The following is a 14,996-nucleotide window of genomic DNA, read 5'->3' as shown; positions in this document are numbered from 1 at the left end:
AGGGAAGGGGGTGGGGGGGGGGAGGGGAGTTGGCGAGAGAGGTGAGTGGGAGAGGGTGGGGAGAGGGGGAGGAGAGAAGAAGGGAGAGTGGAGGAGGGGAGGAGGGAGGGGTAGCAGGTGTGGTGGAAGAGACGGGGGGAGTGGTGGAAGAGGAACAGAGGGGTAGGAGGAAGAGGTGGGGGAGAGAAAGGAAGGGTGGGGAGGGAGAGGGGTGGGGTAAGGCGAGAGAAGTGGTAGAGTGGGGAGGGGAGGGGTAGGGGGAGTGGTGGAAGAGGGACAGAGGGGTAGGGGGAAGGGGGCGGGGGGAGAGAGGGAAGGGGGTGGGGTAGAGAGAGAAGGGGGGTGGGGGAGAAAGGGATGGATGGGAGAGGGGTGAGGAGAGGGAAACAGAAATATAGAAATTAATTGCAGTAGTAGGCCATTCGGCCCTTTGAGCCTGCACCACCATTCAATATGATCATGGCTGATCATCCAACTCAGTATCCTGTACCTGCCTTCTATCCATACCCCCTGATCCCTTTAGCCACAAGGGCCACATATAACTCCCTCTTAAATATAGACAATGAACTGGCCTCAACTACCTACTGTGGCAGAGAATTCCAGAGATTCACCACTCCCTGTGTGAAAAATGTTTTTCTCATCTCGGTCCTAAAGGATTTCCCCCTTATCCTTAAACTGTGACCCCCTGTTCTGGACTTCCCCAACATCTGGAACAATCTTCCTGCATCTAGCCTGTCCAACCCCTTAAGAATTTTGTAAGTTTCTATAAGATCCCCCCTCAATCTTCTAAAATCTAGCGAGTACAAGGCGAGTCTATCCAGTCTTTCTTCATTTGAAAGTCCTGACATTCCAGGAATCAGTCTGGTGAATCAAAGGAAGAAACGCGGCCGGAAGCCGTACATGCAAATGATCCATTCCGATTGGACGTCTGTGAGTAGTGTCGGGCATCGTGATTGGACGTCTGCGAGCATCGAGCATTGTGACATCACATGGCGGGAACGAATCGAAAGGCAGGAAGGGCGCCGGACGGCAGGCCTTCCATCCTGAGATGCTGGCTGCTCCATGGAGTTCCCCTGCACAATTAAAGTATGGAATAGTCTTCACCCTACCATAGTTACCCAACCAGATGCAACTAAATTTAATGTAGCTCTTTTTTTTCCCAAGAACCCGTAAGTCCAAGTCAAGAGACCCAGATAGGACAACAAAATTCTTGCTTGCTGCAGCATAACAGAATATGTAAACATGATGCAGAACAGGAGATAAAAGTTCAGTGTATTAATATACCATTGACAAGAGTTACTCCTGGGAGTTACTCCAGCTCCAGGGAGTGATTCTGCGACGGTTTTCAGCGGTCGTGGCGAGGCAGCGACCAGACAGCAATGGCGGCCAGATCTACCACAATGCAAAGGGAGGGAGAAAGTGGCCAACACCGACCAGTTGCCAGGGCTGTGTGCAGGGCGGCCGATATGCTGGCCGTGGTTGTGCGCATGTGCAGGGGAGGATGTGCAGGTCGTGGCAGTGCACATGTAGTTAGGTGGCCGGCCATGCTGGCGGATGAGGAGCAGGGGGAGAGCGGAGAACCGGCTGCCCCGGACATGCCTACCAATGGTGGACGGAGAGGTAGAGAGAGGGGCCCCAGCCAGAGCTGAATGATAGGTGTCCCCGGGTGCTTCCCAAGCCGGGCAAAATGGCAGGGCTCTTGGGTTGCCTGGTGGGGTTTTAGGTCGCCATTGGCACCCGGGCAACCAATAATTTCGAGCCCTGAAAGTGTTCCTTCTTGCACGGTGAAGAAAATCAAAAACATTTGTCGTCTAAATAGGTATTGTGGCATGATTAATATACGTTTTGTAACACCAGTTTTTGGCAAATTAAAGGTAATAGATATAATATGACTGGATGTTATTGATCGCCAATAATGTACTGAGTGGCCAAACTAACTTGAGAGACTAAATAATCTACTGCAACTATGTAATGTTTTGTTTGGAATGAAAGCACATTTTACTTGGTATATTGAATATTATACTTATCTTTGCATCAAGTAATAAGTATAATTTTGTTATATTCCCATTTTCAAGTATAAAAAGGTTGCCGTTGGTAACTTGAGTCTGTTTTCAGAATGAGGTAGTTTTGTTTCATGCAGCATTTCTGGAAAATATGGATGGGTGACATTTCAAATCGAGGCTCCACTCGAGTCCCGACCTGAAATGTTGCCCATCTATGTTCTCCAGAGATGCTCCCTAATCCGTTCAGTTACTCCAGCACTTTTTTTTTGAAAACCAACATCTGCAGTTCCTTGTCTAAAGTTTTCATTCCTAGGAATAAGTTTGCTTATGGGGTTAAAATGCCTGCAGTTTCAACGGCAAAGCTGAAAATAGTGCAGATGCACAAGAATACAGAAAGATAAGATTCCAAAGATAAGATAGACGTTCCTTAGCGCTGTAGAAGTTTATTGGACCCAAAATATTCTCACTTTTCTTTAGCATTCTAGTGAGTTGGCAAATATCTTTATCATTGAGAGGCACAATTTAGCTGAAATCTTGTTTAGTCTCATTATATATAGTTTATTTATTTTAGGACAACAGGGAAACGGTAAATGTTACCAGCGCATATGCATTTTCAAATGTTCACAGGTAATTTTCACCTTTTGCATGTTGTAGTATATGGTTAAATCTTGTAGTTATAATGGTTACTAGACCAAGTGCAGACCCGTTGGGTCTGTTCCCCCAATGTGCGTTTCGGAAGGGGGGGGCGTGTTAGGGGGTGGCATGCGGCGTTACACACACTAACCACCCACACACACAAGCGAACTTGATATTATATTAATATTCATTCGGTCCTTTTACCCCATAACTGCCCTATCCACTGACGCATAGCCCCCAACACGCAGGCGCATCTAGAAGGGGAGGGGGGGGGTAGAGAGTGAGGGCAGAGACAGAGAGGGGTGGACAGAGAGGAGAGGGGAGGGGTGGAGGAGAAGGAGGGGTGGGTGAGGGAGGAGGGAGGGAGGTGAGGGGAGGGGATGGGGAGGGACTGTAGGGGAGAGGAGGGTTGCAGGGAAGGGTGTGGATGGAAGGGGAGAGGAGGGAGGGTTAGGGGGAGAGGGATGGGGGGGAGGGAGAGAGAGGCAGCAGGGGGGGGGGGAAAGGGGGGGAAATTGGGGAAGGATGGGGAGATGGATAGGGTGAGAGAGGGGGAAGTGTGGGGAGTTGTAGGGAGGGGGAGAGGCAGGGGGAGGGGGTGGGTGGAGAGAGAGGGGGGAAGGGGTGGGAGATGAGGGGGGTGTGGGGGAGGAGGATGATGTGGGGGAGGAGGGACAGGACGGACAAACTTGGACGGGGCGGACTGAAAGGGCAGCGAGCCTCGGCAGCTCTCGACCTCGGGTGGCGTGGGGAGCCTCGGCAGCTCTCGCGTGACGATTCCCCGTGTCCCTGCGATCAACGGAGGAATTGCAGGTTTCCACAGAGGGAGTAATGGCCGCCAGGGCCAACTTCTCATTGCGTGCCCCGCGGTTGGGGGAGACCAAGAGGATTCGGAAGCAAGCCGGTGGCCTTCGGCTGTGAGCGCCGCCGTAAGGGAGTGGCTGTGAGCGAGACAGTGGCTGTGACCTCCGGATCTGGAGAACCTTTCTCAATCTTTCTGTGCCTTCTGAAGAACTAGGGGGTGGATGGGCGAACGTACCTCGTGGAAAACTGCGCATGCGAGTTGACAGCAACTGCATTAATCCACAGCGGCGGGGGGGACGGGGCCAGGAGGCAGGTGGGCCTGGATTGGTGGGCATGTGTGCATTGTGACGTCAGCAGCTGGCAAGTGGCGATTATTTTTGAAAAAGTGAGTTTTGTGAACAACTTTATTCAAAATCTGGGAAAATGATCGACCGAATTTTTAGAGTGGATTTATGAAATCATAAGTTTTACTTATGAATCCCCTACTGCGATTTTGCGTCTGGTTTTCGAGGAGATACGTTTCAAAGGCAATATGCCGCACACGCACACACACAATTTTAAAAGTACATATAGATAACATGTTGAGAAGTTAAGCTCCTGCTTGAAGCACCCTATTGCTACATCATGATTTATTGCAATATCTAATAACTGGCCATGAAACTATTCCATTACTCTTAACCTAATTTTTTTTATTTTAGTAAGATCTTTGTTTAGCGAAAATGGGTTGTGGTGAATGAAGGTATGATTTATAGCGTGTTAAGTTCCAAGAGCCAGTGATGAATCTGTGACAGAATGGAGTGGAACAGACAGGCATTGTCGATGAAACTGTTTATTGGTTCACTGGGATTCATTATGACATCAGGTTTTTTATCTGATTGAGTAATACTATTCCTGATGAATGTGTGCACAGAGTAGACTGGCAGAATCTGCATGACCCATCAGCTCTATCATTTGATTGATGAGTGCATAGGAGTTGGGAATATCAAACTTGCAATGCGGAAAATACCTGACAACCAGTATTTCAAAGAAGCATGTGCATTATTTGCGATTTGTATCAACAGTTTAAATTATCAGCTTGAATTCAGGAAAATTAATTTTCTAACTACTAATATATGTGTGAATATATCTTAAAGACATTAGTTCTTCATCCTAACTGAGTGAATTATGCAGTTTCGGTCTTTTAAATGTTGGTATTATTCCTTAACTAGGCCTAGTGACTGGATTTATTAATGCAAGCTGAAGAGCAGTATTCTGGTCCAACTAAGTGTGCTCTGAGAATTCTTGCATTGGTGTAGTTTCTAGCAAATATAAAATTAAGGTGGTCTTAAGCAGATTTTGATTAGTCCTTTGAGCAACCATCGCACTTTCTCAGCAAATACAGTGCCCTCCGTAATGTTTGGGACAGACCCATCATTTATTTATTTGCCTCTTTACTCCACAATTTGGGATTTGTAGTAGAAAAAAAATTACATGTGGTTAAAGTGTACATTGTCAGATTTTATTAAAGGGTATTTTTACATATTTTGGTTCTACCATGTAGAAATTACAGCAGTGTTTATACATAGTTCCCCCCCATTTCAGGGCACCATAATGTTTGGGACACAGCAATGTCATGTAATTGAAAGTAGTCATGTTTAGTATTTTGTTGCAAATCCTTTGCCTGCAATAACTGCTTGAAGTCTGCGATTCATGGGCATCACCAGTGCAGGGCTCAAAATTAACGGTTGCCTGGGTGCCACTGACCACCCAAAGTGCCGCCGGGCAACCTAAACACCGAGTCATTTTGCCCAGCTTGGCACGGAGATACTGGTTTATACCAAAGATAAACCCCAAAAAACTGGAGTGACTCAGCGGGTCAGACAGCATCTCTGGAGAAAAAGAACGTGACGTTTTGTGTCAGCGACGGCTGTAATGCGTGGGAAAGATGCTAGGTGTGGTGTGACGGAGGGTTGTAGCGAATGACAGGCCCCGCACAGCAGCGACGGCGACAGCGGTTCCATCTCCTCCTCCTCCCGCCAATTCTTGAGTGGCCAAGTCAATCACCCGATCTGAACCCAATTAAGCATTGGGTTCAGATCGGGTGATTGACTTGGCCACTCAAGAATTGACCATATTTTAGCTTTGAAAAACTCCTTTGTGGCTTTAGCAGTATGTTTTGGATCATTGTCTTGCTGTAGAATGAACTGCTGGCCAATGTGTTTTGAGGCATTTGTTTGAACCTGAGCAGATAAGATGTCTATACACTTCAGAATTCATTATGCTACTACCATCAGCAATTGTATCATCAATGAAATAAGTGAGCCAGTACCTTCAGCAGCCAGATATGCCCAGGCCATAACATCCCCACCACTGTTTCACAGATGAGGTGGTATGCTTTGGATCTTGGGCAGTTCCTTCTCTCCATCACTCTGATATAAGTTAATCTTCGTCTCATCTGTCCACAAGACCTTTTTCCAGAACTGTGTTTGCTCTTTTAAGTACTTCTTGGCAAACTGTAACAGGGCCATCCTATTTTTGCGGCTAACCAGTGGTTTGCATCTTGCCGTGTAGCCTCTGTATTTCTGTTCATGAAGTCTTCTGCGGACGGTGGTCAGTGACAAATCCACACCTGACTCCTGAAGTGTGTTTCTGATCTGTCAGACAGGTGTTTGGGGATTTTTCTTCATTATAGAGAGATTCTTCTGTCATCAGCTGTGGAGGTCTTCCTTGACCTGCCAGTCCCTTTGCGATTAGTAAGCTCACCAGTGCTCTCTTTATTAATGATGATCCAAACAGATGATTTTTATTAGCCTAAGGTTTGGCTGATGTATCTTAACAGTTTTATTCTTGGTTCTCAGTCTCATAATGGCTTCCTTGACTTTCATTGGCACAACTTTGTTCCTCATGGTGATAAACAGCAATAAAAGTTTCCAAAGGTGATGGAAAGACGAGGTGCTGAGAGCTCTGTTATACCTGCATTCAGGAGGCAATTAAACACGCCTGAGCAATTACAAATACTTGTGAAGCCATGTGTCCCAAACATGGTGCCCTGAAATGGGGGGACCACAGCTATAATTTCTACATGGAGAAACCAAAATGTATAAAAATACCCTTTAATAAAATCTGACAATATGCACTTTAACCATATGTGATTTTTTTTTTTCTATTACAAATCTCAAATTGTGGAGTGCTGAGGCAAATAAAAAAAATGATGGGTCTTTGTCCCAAACATTATGGAGGGCACTGTATTTGCTGAGAAAGTGCTATGGTTCCCTCTGGAGAACCGATATACTACCTTGTGTGTTTTTTCTGCAATCTGATGGCAGATATCCCTTTAAATTGCAGGATCTTGTGTCTGACTACAGATGTATAACATTTCTGGATAGGAGCAGATCATCTGGCTTGTCAAGCTAACGGCTTGTCATGAGGCCCAAAATGCAACTGTCCTATCAACTATGCAATCTTCCAGGAGAAATGTAAAGTTAAGGGTCATTAAGGAAAACAGTTCTGCAATATTAACAGTTCTGCAAAAACAGGAATGTAGATTATTATCTAAATGGTGTCAAGTTGGGGAAAAGGGGGAAGTACAATGGGATCTGGAGGTCTTTGTTCATCAGCCAATGAAAGTAAGGAAACAGGCAGTGAAGAAAGCAAATGGTATGTTGGCCTTCGTAGCAAGAGGAGTTGAGTATAGGAGCAAAGAGGTCCTTCTCCAGTTGTACTGGACCCTAGTGAGACCAAACCTGGAGTATTGTGTGCAGTTTTGCTCTCCATATTTGTGGAAGGTTCTCTGGATACTTTCAAGAGAGCTAGATAGGGCTCTTAACGATAGCGGAGTCAGGGGATATGGGGAGAAGGCAGGAACGGGGTACTGATTGTGGATGATCAGCCATGATCACATTGAATGGCAGTGCTGGCTTGAAGGGCTGAATGGCCTACTCCTGCACCTATTGTTTATTGTCTAATCTCCAGGAAATTGCACTATAAATATTATCATTAAAGTGACTCCCTTGCGTTGTGAACCTGCTCCCACTTGAGGTCATAAAATGCAACCAGTAATGGAAAATATACTACATAAGGATCACCTTGGCAATAAGAACATCTCTATCAGGATGCTATTCATTAATTGCAGCTCGGCCTTCAATATCTTAATGCTGAATAAGCTTGTATCCAAACTCCTTGGCCTTGGGGCATTAATCTACAACTTGTTTCTAAACTTCCCCATAGGCTGATTTTAGTAGTTTGTGTGGTGGGTGCTTGTATTTACCCAGCATAAAATGTGAAAGCATAATTGATGTTTGTTGCACATAGTAATTTGAAAGGATGATTATTGAGCTTCTTTGCCTCTTCCCCATCCCCTGTATTTTAGGTGTACACACTTTCTGTGTCTGGCGATCGTCTAATTGTTGGAACAGCTAGCCGTCGTGTACTGGTGTGGGACTTGAGGAACATGGGCTATGTTCAGCAGAGGAGAGAATCTAGTCTGAAGTATCAGACCCGCTGCATTAAAGCATTTCCAAATAAACAGGTAATATTCATAACAGTGCCATCTATACTTGTTTGAGTTTAACTTAATTGGTCTGTAATATTATAGTCGAATGTACTCTGAATACTTAACATCTGAAACATTCTTAAAGAATGAGAAACTTGACTTTCGAGACTTTAGAGATTCAGTGCAGAAACAGGCCTTTCTGCCCACCTAGTCCGTGCTGACTGGCGACCACCACATACACTAGCTATCCTAAACACTGGACTATTTACAATTTTATCAAAGCCAGTTAACCTACTAAACCTGAGACGTGCAAAAAGCTAGAGCAACTCAGCGGCTCAGGCAGCATCTTTGGAGAGAAGGAATGGGTGTCTATCTTTGGTTTAAACCAGCATCTGCAGTTCCTTCCTACACATTTAACCTAAAAACCTGAATGGCTTTGGAGTATGGGAAGAAACCAGAGCACCCGGAGAAAACCTACAGTCACATGGAGAACATACAAACCTGCCGGGACGTAACCCGGATGTCTGGCACTGTAGGCCGCAGCTCGACCACTGTGCTGTGCTGCCCTTTGAGCCATTTAAAATCAGTGTACCCAGCAACTTGTATAACTACCTAAGCTACTCCAGATTCCCTCAATGTGCTATTACCTGGCTAGAACCTAGCCCAAGCAAACTATGCTAAATAAATCAAGCAAGCTCCAAGAGACTCATTTTCTTTATCTGTGTCGCTCTGCTAATTAATGCATCCTTAACTGGTTCTTTAACCATGGGATCTTACCATGCAGAAAATAGCACAAGAGGAAGCCATTCATCTCTATCTTTGCCAGTTTAAGATGAGTTTTTCACTCTTGTTGGCCCTCAGTTGATTAATCTGTAGGTTACACCAGCTCAGGTGCTCTTTCGGTTACATTTTAAATGGGATGATCTCTGATTCCAATCAGTCAAGTGAGTGACTTCCAGATTTCCATCTCTTAAGTGACATTTTTTCTCTCAACTCCTGTACTACAAATCAATTTTGATCGGTGTCCCTCAGTTACAGATGCTTTTGCTGACTAAAATAGATCCTCATTATTTGCCTTCAAGTTTCTCATTATTTTGTATACTTAAGTTAAATATCTCATCAAGTCTCCTTTCAGTCAAAGTAAACAATCCCAGAGAGGAACCAGCGCTAGAAATAATTTTCATATGCAAAATACGTTTTGTGCAGTCTAGCATTTTACTACCTACACTAAAGATGTAATTTACTTTTCCTATAGCTATCTCATCATCCTCCTGCATCTTATAAAAGATCAACTGTTACTCTTAATTATTTTTCAATAGATTCTTCCAAATGAATTCCAATGTATTTGTGATCTCCATTAATAGATCACCTTCCATTTCATGTTATTAATTTTCAGAGTGGTAATATTTCTAGTTCTATTGCTTGGAATTTATTGAGGTGATTGGTCACTACCTGCTGCTCCAGTTTTGACACCATCAGCTTCTCTTTTTTTCAAAAAAAGATATCATAGCAAGTCTTAATTTGTTCTTAAATAATGTTTAATCAGCATGTATTTGGGTGGAACACATAGGATCATTTTTAAATAGTTTTAAATTTAAATGCTACTAAGCTAAATGTTGCCAATTGACAATCTGGTGACATCCCTATGCGACTTTGTTCCCACAATTTGTATTAGAAGGAAAGCTATCGTGATGGTTAAATCAGAAAAACTACCAAGTGATGGCGCAGTTTTACGGTTTTAAATGTTAGAATTTGAGATTTATATATTTGTATAAATATATGCATTGTTTCATGACTAAGCAGCAGAGTGGAATTCTAGGTCTACCTAAATCAATGTTGTAGATGATTCCATGATCCAATATACCTTTTTAAATGTGGTATAGGGCACCAAATAGTAGGAGGAGAGGTACTTAACAGATGTGTGCGTGAAAGTGAACAAAGATTCATGCTCAAAATGCAGCAGTGCTTCTCTACTTACTTGCACTTTCTGGGTATAGTCTATTCCCTGGTTTTTCCAATATTTCTTTTTTCAGAGTAAGGTAAGTACAGTTACAGGCAAATTACAGTATGAATAACATCTCTTGCTTTTTCTTGAAATTGTAAGGCATTGGGAGAATCAGCTTTTGATTAATGAGTTTTAAATTCATATATTGTAATGTGTAATTTATGAATTTTCTTTTATTTTCTCCTTATTAGGGCTATGTTCTTAGTTCAATTGAAGGAAGAGTTGCAGTGGAGTACCTTGATCCTAACCCAGAAGTACAGAAGAAAAAATATGCTTTTAAATGTCATCGATTGAAAGAGAACAACCTTGAACAAATCTATCCCGTCAATGCCATTTCATTCCACAGTATCCACAATACATTTGCTACAGGTAAGATATATATAAATATTGCTGTATTAATGAATGTTGATAAAATGTGTTCTATTATTTTGGCCCCAAAACTTGAGTTTTTGATTGATTGGGCTTGGTTAAAAAAAAAGCATGCAGTTAACTATATACCAGTAAAATCTCAATACATGAGTATTTTATATGCAGGCTTTTATTTGTCCGGGTCTGATTCTTCTTTTTCCGTGACTCCCCCGCTAGTTTCTCTTTTTGTTAAAAGGATTCATGGCAGAATTGATTTAACTTGTAAACTGGAAAAGTTGTAACTTGCATGTTTACTTACCACCATATGTTTGCTTTGCTTTCTTCAAATAACAGCTAACAGTTTCAAGTGACAGAATGGTTACCAGTTTTTTGTATTTGTTGTCCAAAGGATATCTGACATGTCAAATCACCACATGTGTTCCATTTTGTTATTAATTACAATAACCCAGACTTGTATTTTATAATGTTTTGGAAATTATGCCTGTTTAAAGTTATTTAGAAACATTTTAACTCCAAGATGTAAAATGTAAACAATCTAACCATTGGCAGCACGTTTGCACAATTGAGAGCCGCTATCTTGCTGCGCCAGAAAACACAGCCAATCTTAAATGGGTATTTGAGCTGCCTGAAACAGCTGTGATAGTGTATTTTGAAAGTTCCTCAATCTCTGGAAGCCTGGAAATAAGATAAGTTAGAGATTTGAGTTTTGTTTTCGGAAGCCAGAGAATAAAAAATGAAAATGCAGGGTGCTGGAAATCTGAAATAAAATCAGTAAGTGCTGGAGACATTCAGCAGGCCAGGCAGCAGCTGTGTGAAGAAAAACAATTCATATTTCAATTTGAAGAGCCTTCAGAACTGGGAAAGAAAGAAAAATAAAGTTTCAGAGTGAGCAAGGAATAGAAATGTGCAATGAAGCTGTTTGTGCTTCAAGGACATTAGGCATGTTTAAAAACTTTTGAATTATTTATTTTCTTAACTGACTTCAGTAATGTAACCAGAAAATGGCAGTTTTTAATTTTTCAGTTATTTATAATGGTTAATGATTCAATATAGATCCACGCACTAAATCACCTTTAATAATGCCAGAGCAAAATCTTACATTAAATCAAACCAGTAATGCTGCCTTTTTTTTGGCACAATTTAGTAATCAATGGTAAACAAATTGATTTAAAACATAGAAAATAGGTGCAGGAGTAGGCCATTCGGCCTTTTGAGCCCGCACAATCACTCAATATGATCATGGCTGATCATCTAAAATCTGTGCCTGCTTTTCCCCCATATCCCTTGATTCCTTTAGCCCTAAGAGCTAAATCTAACTCTCTTGAAAACGTCCAGTGAATTAGCCTCCACTTCCTTCTATGGCAGAGAATTCCACAGATTTACAACTCTCTGGATGAAAACGTTTTTCTTAATCTCAGTCCTAAATGACCTACCCTTTATTCTTAAACTGTGACCCCCTGGTTCTGGACTCTCACAACATGGGGAACATTTTTCCGGCATCTAGACTGTCCAATCCCTTAAATTTATATGTTTCTATAAGACCCACTCTCATCCTTCTAAATTCCAGTGAATACAAACCCAATCAACCCATTCTTTCATCACATGTCAGACCTGCCATCCTGGGAATTAACCTGGTGAACCTATGCTGCACTCTCTCAAAAGCAAGGAGACTAAAATGCACACAATAATCCTGGTGTGGTCTCACCAGGGCCCTGTACAACTGCAGTAGGACATCCTTGTTCCTACACTTAAATCTTCTCGCTATGAAGGCCAGCATGCCATTTGCTTTCTTCACTGTCTGCTGTACCTGCATGCTTACTTTCAGTGATTGATGTACAAGGACATCCAGGTCTCGTTGCACCTCCCCTTTTCCTAATCTGACACCATTCACATATCTGCCTTGTTCTTGCCACCAACATGGCAAGAAGGGAGGGGATGTTAGAGGTGGGGAGAGGGGAGGGGGAGAGAGGATGGGGTGAGGGGTAGCGGGGAGTGGTGCGAGAGGGGAAGGGGGAGTGGGGGAGATAGGGGGAGAGGGGGAGAGGGAGGGGGGGGGAGGGGAGGAGGGGAGGGGAGAGGGGAGGGGAGAGAGGGGGATGGGGGAGAAAGTTGAGGGGGGGGGGGTTGGAGCGGGCGGGCGTGCATGAGTCGAGCCGCGGGCTGGGAACGCCTGTTGTCTCCAAAGATACTATAGCTGCTTAGCAGCTATGGGATCTTTGGTTATTTCAGTGCAATTTGAACAATGGGGAGGGTTGGAGCGGGCGGGCGTGGGGACACGGAGGCACATAGAGAGAGGCACTGAGTCCTGCCTTTTGGAGCGGAGGTTTCTGATTTGCGGTGTCTATTGAGTGGGCGACCATGCTGGTGCGAGCGGAGCGAACGATCAAATGCAGCAGAGGGCCGGCCGATGGGGAGAGAGAGAGGGGGGAGAGACAGAGAGAAGACAGAGGCATCGTTTGGAGACCCCTGGTATACAGAGTCACTGGTTTGGCACCATTTCCAATTCCCAGTTGCAGAGGTGTTGACCTGACCATGAAAGTTTGTTTTCTGGGGGGGGGGGGTGAGGGGCAGAGAGAGGGGCAGAGAGAGACAGAGAGGGCAGACAGAGAGACTGCTGGCGGGCGTGGGCCAGCTCTTTTTGGCCCCGGTCACGGCCCCATCCCAAAGCCCGGGTTTGGCCCCCACTCCAGCTGGTTAGAGAGTGTGAGGCCTTGCATCCTCGGCACTTGTGAGACGTCGGTTCTGTCGCGCTGGCTGTTCCCCCGCTGCTGGAAAAGCAGCGGTTGAAGATGCGAAGTTTGGCTTGAGTCAGCGTGACAGGGCCGGGCACCAGCGGCAGGGAAAATGGCGGCGTTTTTGGAGGAGAGGCCATTGGCAGCAGCCGTTAAGGTCACTGGCCAGCAGGAGGCGACAAAATGAGTGAGTGGGGGGGGGGGGGGGGGGGGGGGGGGGGGGGGGGGGGGGGAGGATTTTATTAAAAAAATGGGTACATAAAAAGAAAAAATGTTTTGAGGAGTGTAAAATTGAATGTAAAAGTGAATGAGCTAGCGACACATGGGAAAAATGACGGAGTGCTGGCGTAGCAGGGAATCAATGGCCAAATCTCTCTCTCTCACACACACACACACACACACACACACACACACACACACACACACACACACACACACACACACACACACACACACACACACACACACACACACACACACACACAGTTTTAATATATAATAGATAACTGAATTGATTTAAGATAAGACTACATTTTAAATGATGGATAGCTGGAGTTCATTTTTTTAATAATATATAGTCCGTTTAAATGTATTGAAAAATGTTGCTTCATGGTGACTCAAATTAAGACGATATTTAAAGCGGTATTTTAAGGGCAAAGAATGTAGTAGTAAATTCCAGTATTATTTTTTTTAAATATAGGTGGCTCTGATGGATTTGTGAATATCTGGGATCCTTTCAATAAGAAAAGATTGTGTCAGTTCCACCGTTACCCAACCAGTATTGCATCACTTGCCTTCAGTAACGACGGCTCTGCTATTGCAATAGCATCATCATACATGTATGAAAAAGGTGAAATAGAACACCCTGAAGACAGTATCTATATTCGGCAAGTGACAGATGCGGAAACAAAGCCCAAGTGAGTTTCTCCTCAGCTGGCTATTATCTTTCGACCATTTGTTCAAACATTTATTAATTTTTCTAATTTCACGAATGAAACTGATGTTGAGTAGATAACAGTTGCTAGCAGAGCTAGTATTGATTTTATCTTGTTCTCCCAAGCTTTCAATATCCTTTGGATGATAGACGTCATATTGATAAAAATGTGCCCACTTGTTTTCTCAGACAGCATGTCAAATGTGTCTTTTTTGTGCAATACTGCATGAATCAACAAACATTTGCTCTTTTACATTATATGTTACATTTTACAGTGTAACATTGTTCAATTATGGAAGATTTCTACATTGAGATCTGCAACCTTTCAGCAGTGATCATTGTCATAAAGAGCAATTAAAAATGTATGGAATATTTTAACTGCTCAGATATGTGGATTTTTGGTCTAGCTAAAAGTTCACCAGAATTTCAATCTGAATTTTTGTGGGAAAGGGTTGAAAAGATGACAATCTTTTATCTACCATAATCTGCAGTTTATAACCATTGTCTGTAAATAAAAGTGTTTATGTAACTGATGTAAGTTTACAATTCTGTTAAAGTTCACTTTTCAACTTTGTTTAAAATTCAATAAAGGCATTTATATAAAATATAACTAACTTGGGGAGAGAACTGTATTACTTGCTGTTAAGTGCTGATTTTTACATGATATCAGCTGACATAGATGAGGATATGTGTGTATATATAAAACAAAACCATTGGGGGAATCGGGGTTTGTAATCTTACAAAATGTCCCTGAAGTGGAAGATCAGCCATGATCTTGATGAACACAGGCCTTTACATAGAAACATAGAAATTAGGTGCAGGAGTAGGGCCATTCGGCCCTTCGAGCCTGCACCGCCATTCAATATGATCATGGCTGATCATCCAACTCAGTATCCCGTACCTGCCTTCTCTCCATACCCCCTGATCCCCTTAGCCACAAGGGCCACATCTAACTCCCTCTTAAATATAGCCAATGAAGTGGCCTCAACTACCCTCTGTGGCAGAGAGTTCCAGAGATTCACCACTCTCTGCGTGAAAAAAG

The 14,996-nt window shown here is 43.4% G+C and overlaps 1 protein-coding gene across 1 annotated transcript in view; it reads left to right on the top strand.

Annotated features, from left to right (window-relative positions):
• bub3 (BUB3 mitotic checkpoint protein) overlaps nucleotides 1-14,564 on the top strand; it is a 38,454-nt gene extending 23,890 nt beyond the window's left edge. The window contains exons 5-7 of the mRNA XM_055646768.1: nucleotides 7,792-7,950; nucleotides 10,111-10,288; nucleotides 13,721-14,564. Of these exons, the coding sequence (XP_055502743.1) occupies nucleotides 7,792-7,950; nucleotides 10,111-10,288; nucleotides 13,721-13,941 (558 nt within the window). The 3' untranslated portion in view covers nucleotides 13,942-14,564. The remainder of the gene's footprint in view (nucleotides 1-7,791; nucleotides 7,951-10,110; nucleotides 10,289-13,720) is intronic.
• Nucleotides 14,565-14,996: the final 432 nt, after the last annotated feature.

Source organism: Leucoraja erinacea, chromosome 15 (genome assembly GCF_028641065.1).
Source record: "Leucoraja erinacea ecotype New England chromosome 15, Leri_hhj_1, whole genome shotgun sequence".
NCBI classification, from domain to species: Eukaryota; Metazoa; Chordata; class Chondrichthyes; order Rajiformes; family Rajidae; genus Leucoraja; species Leucoraja erinaceus.
The sequence above is the reverse complement of the archived record's forward strand: the minus strand, read 5'-3'. Positions and strand labels throughout refer to the sequence as shown.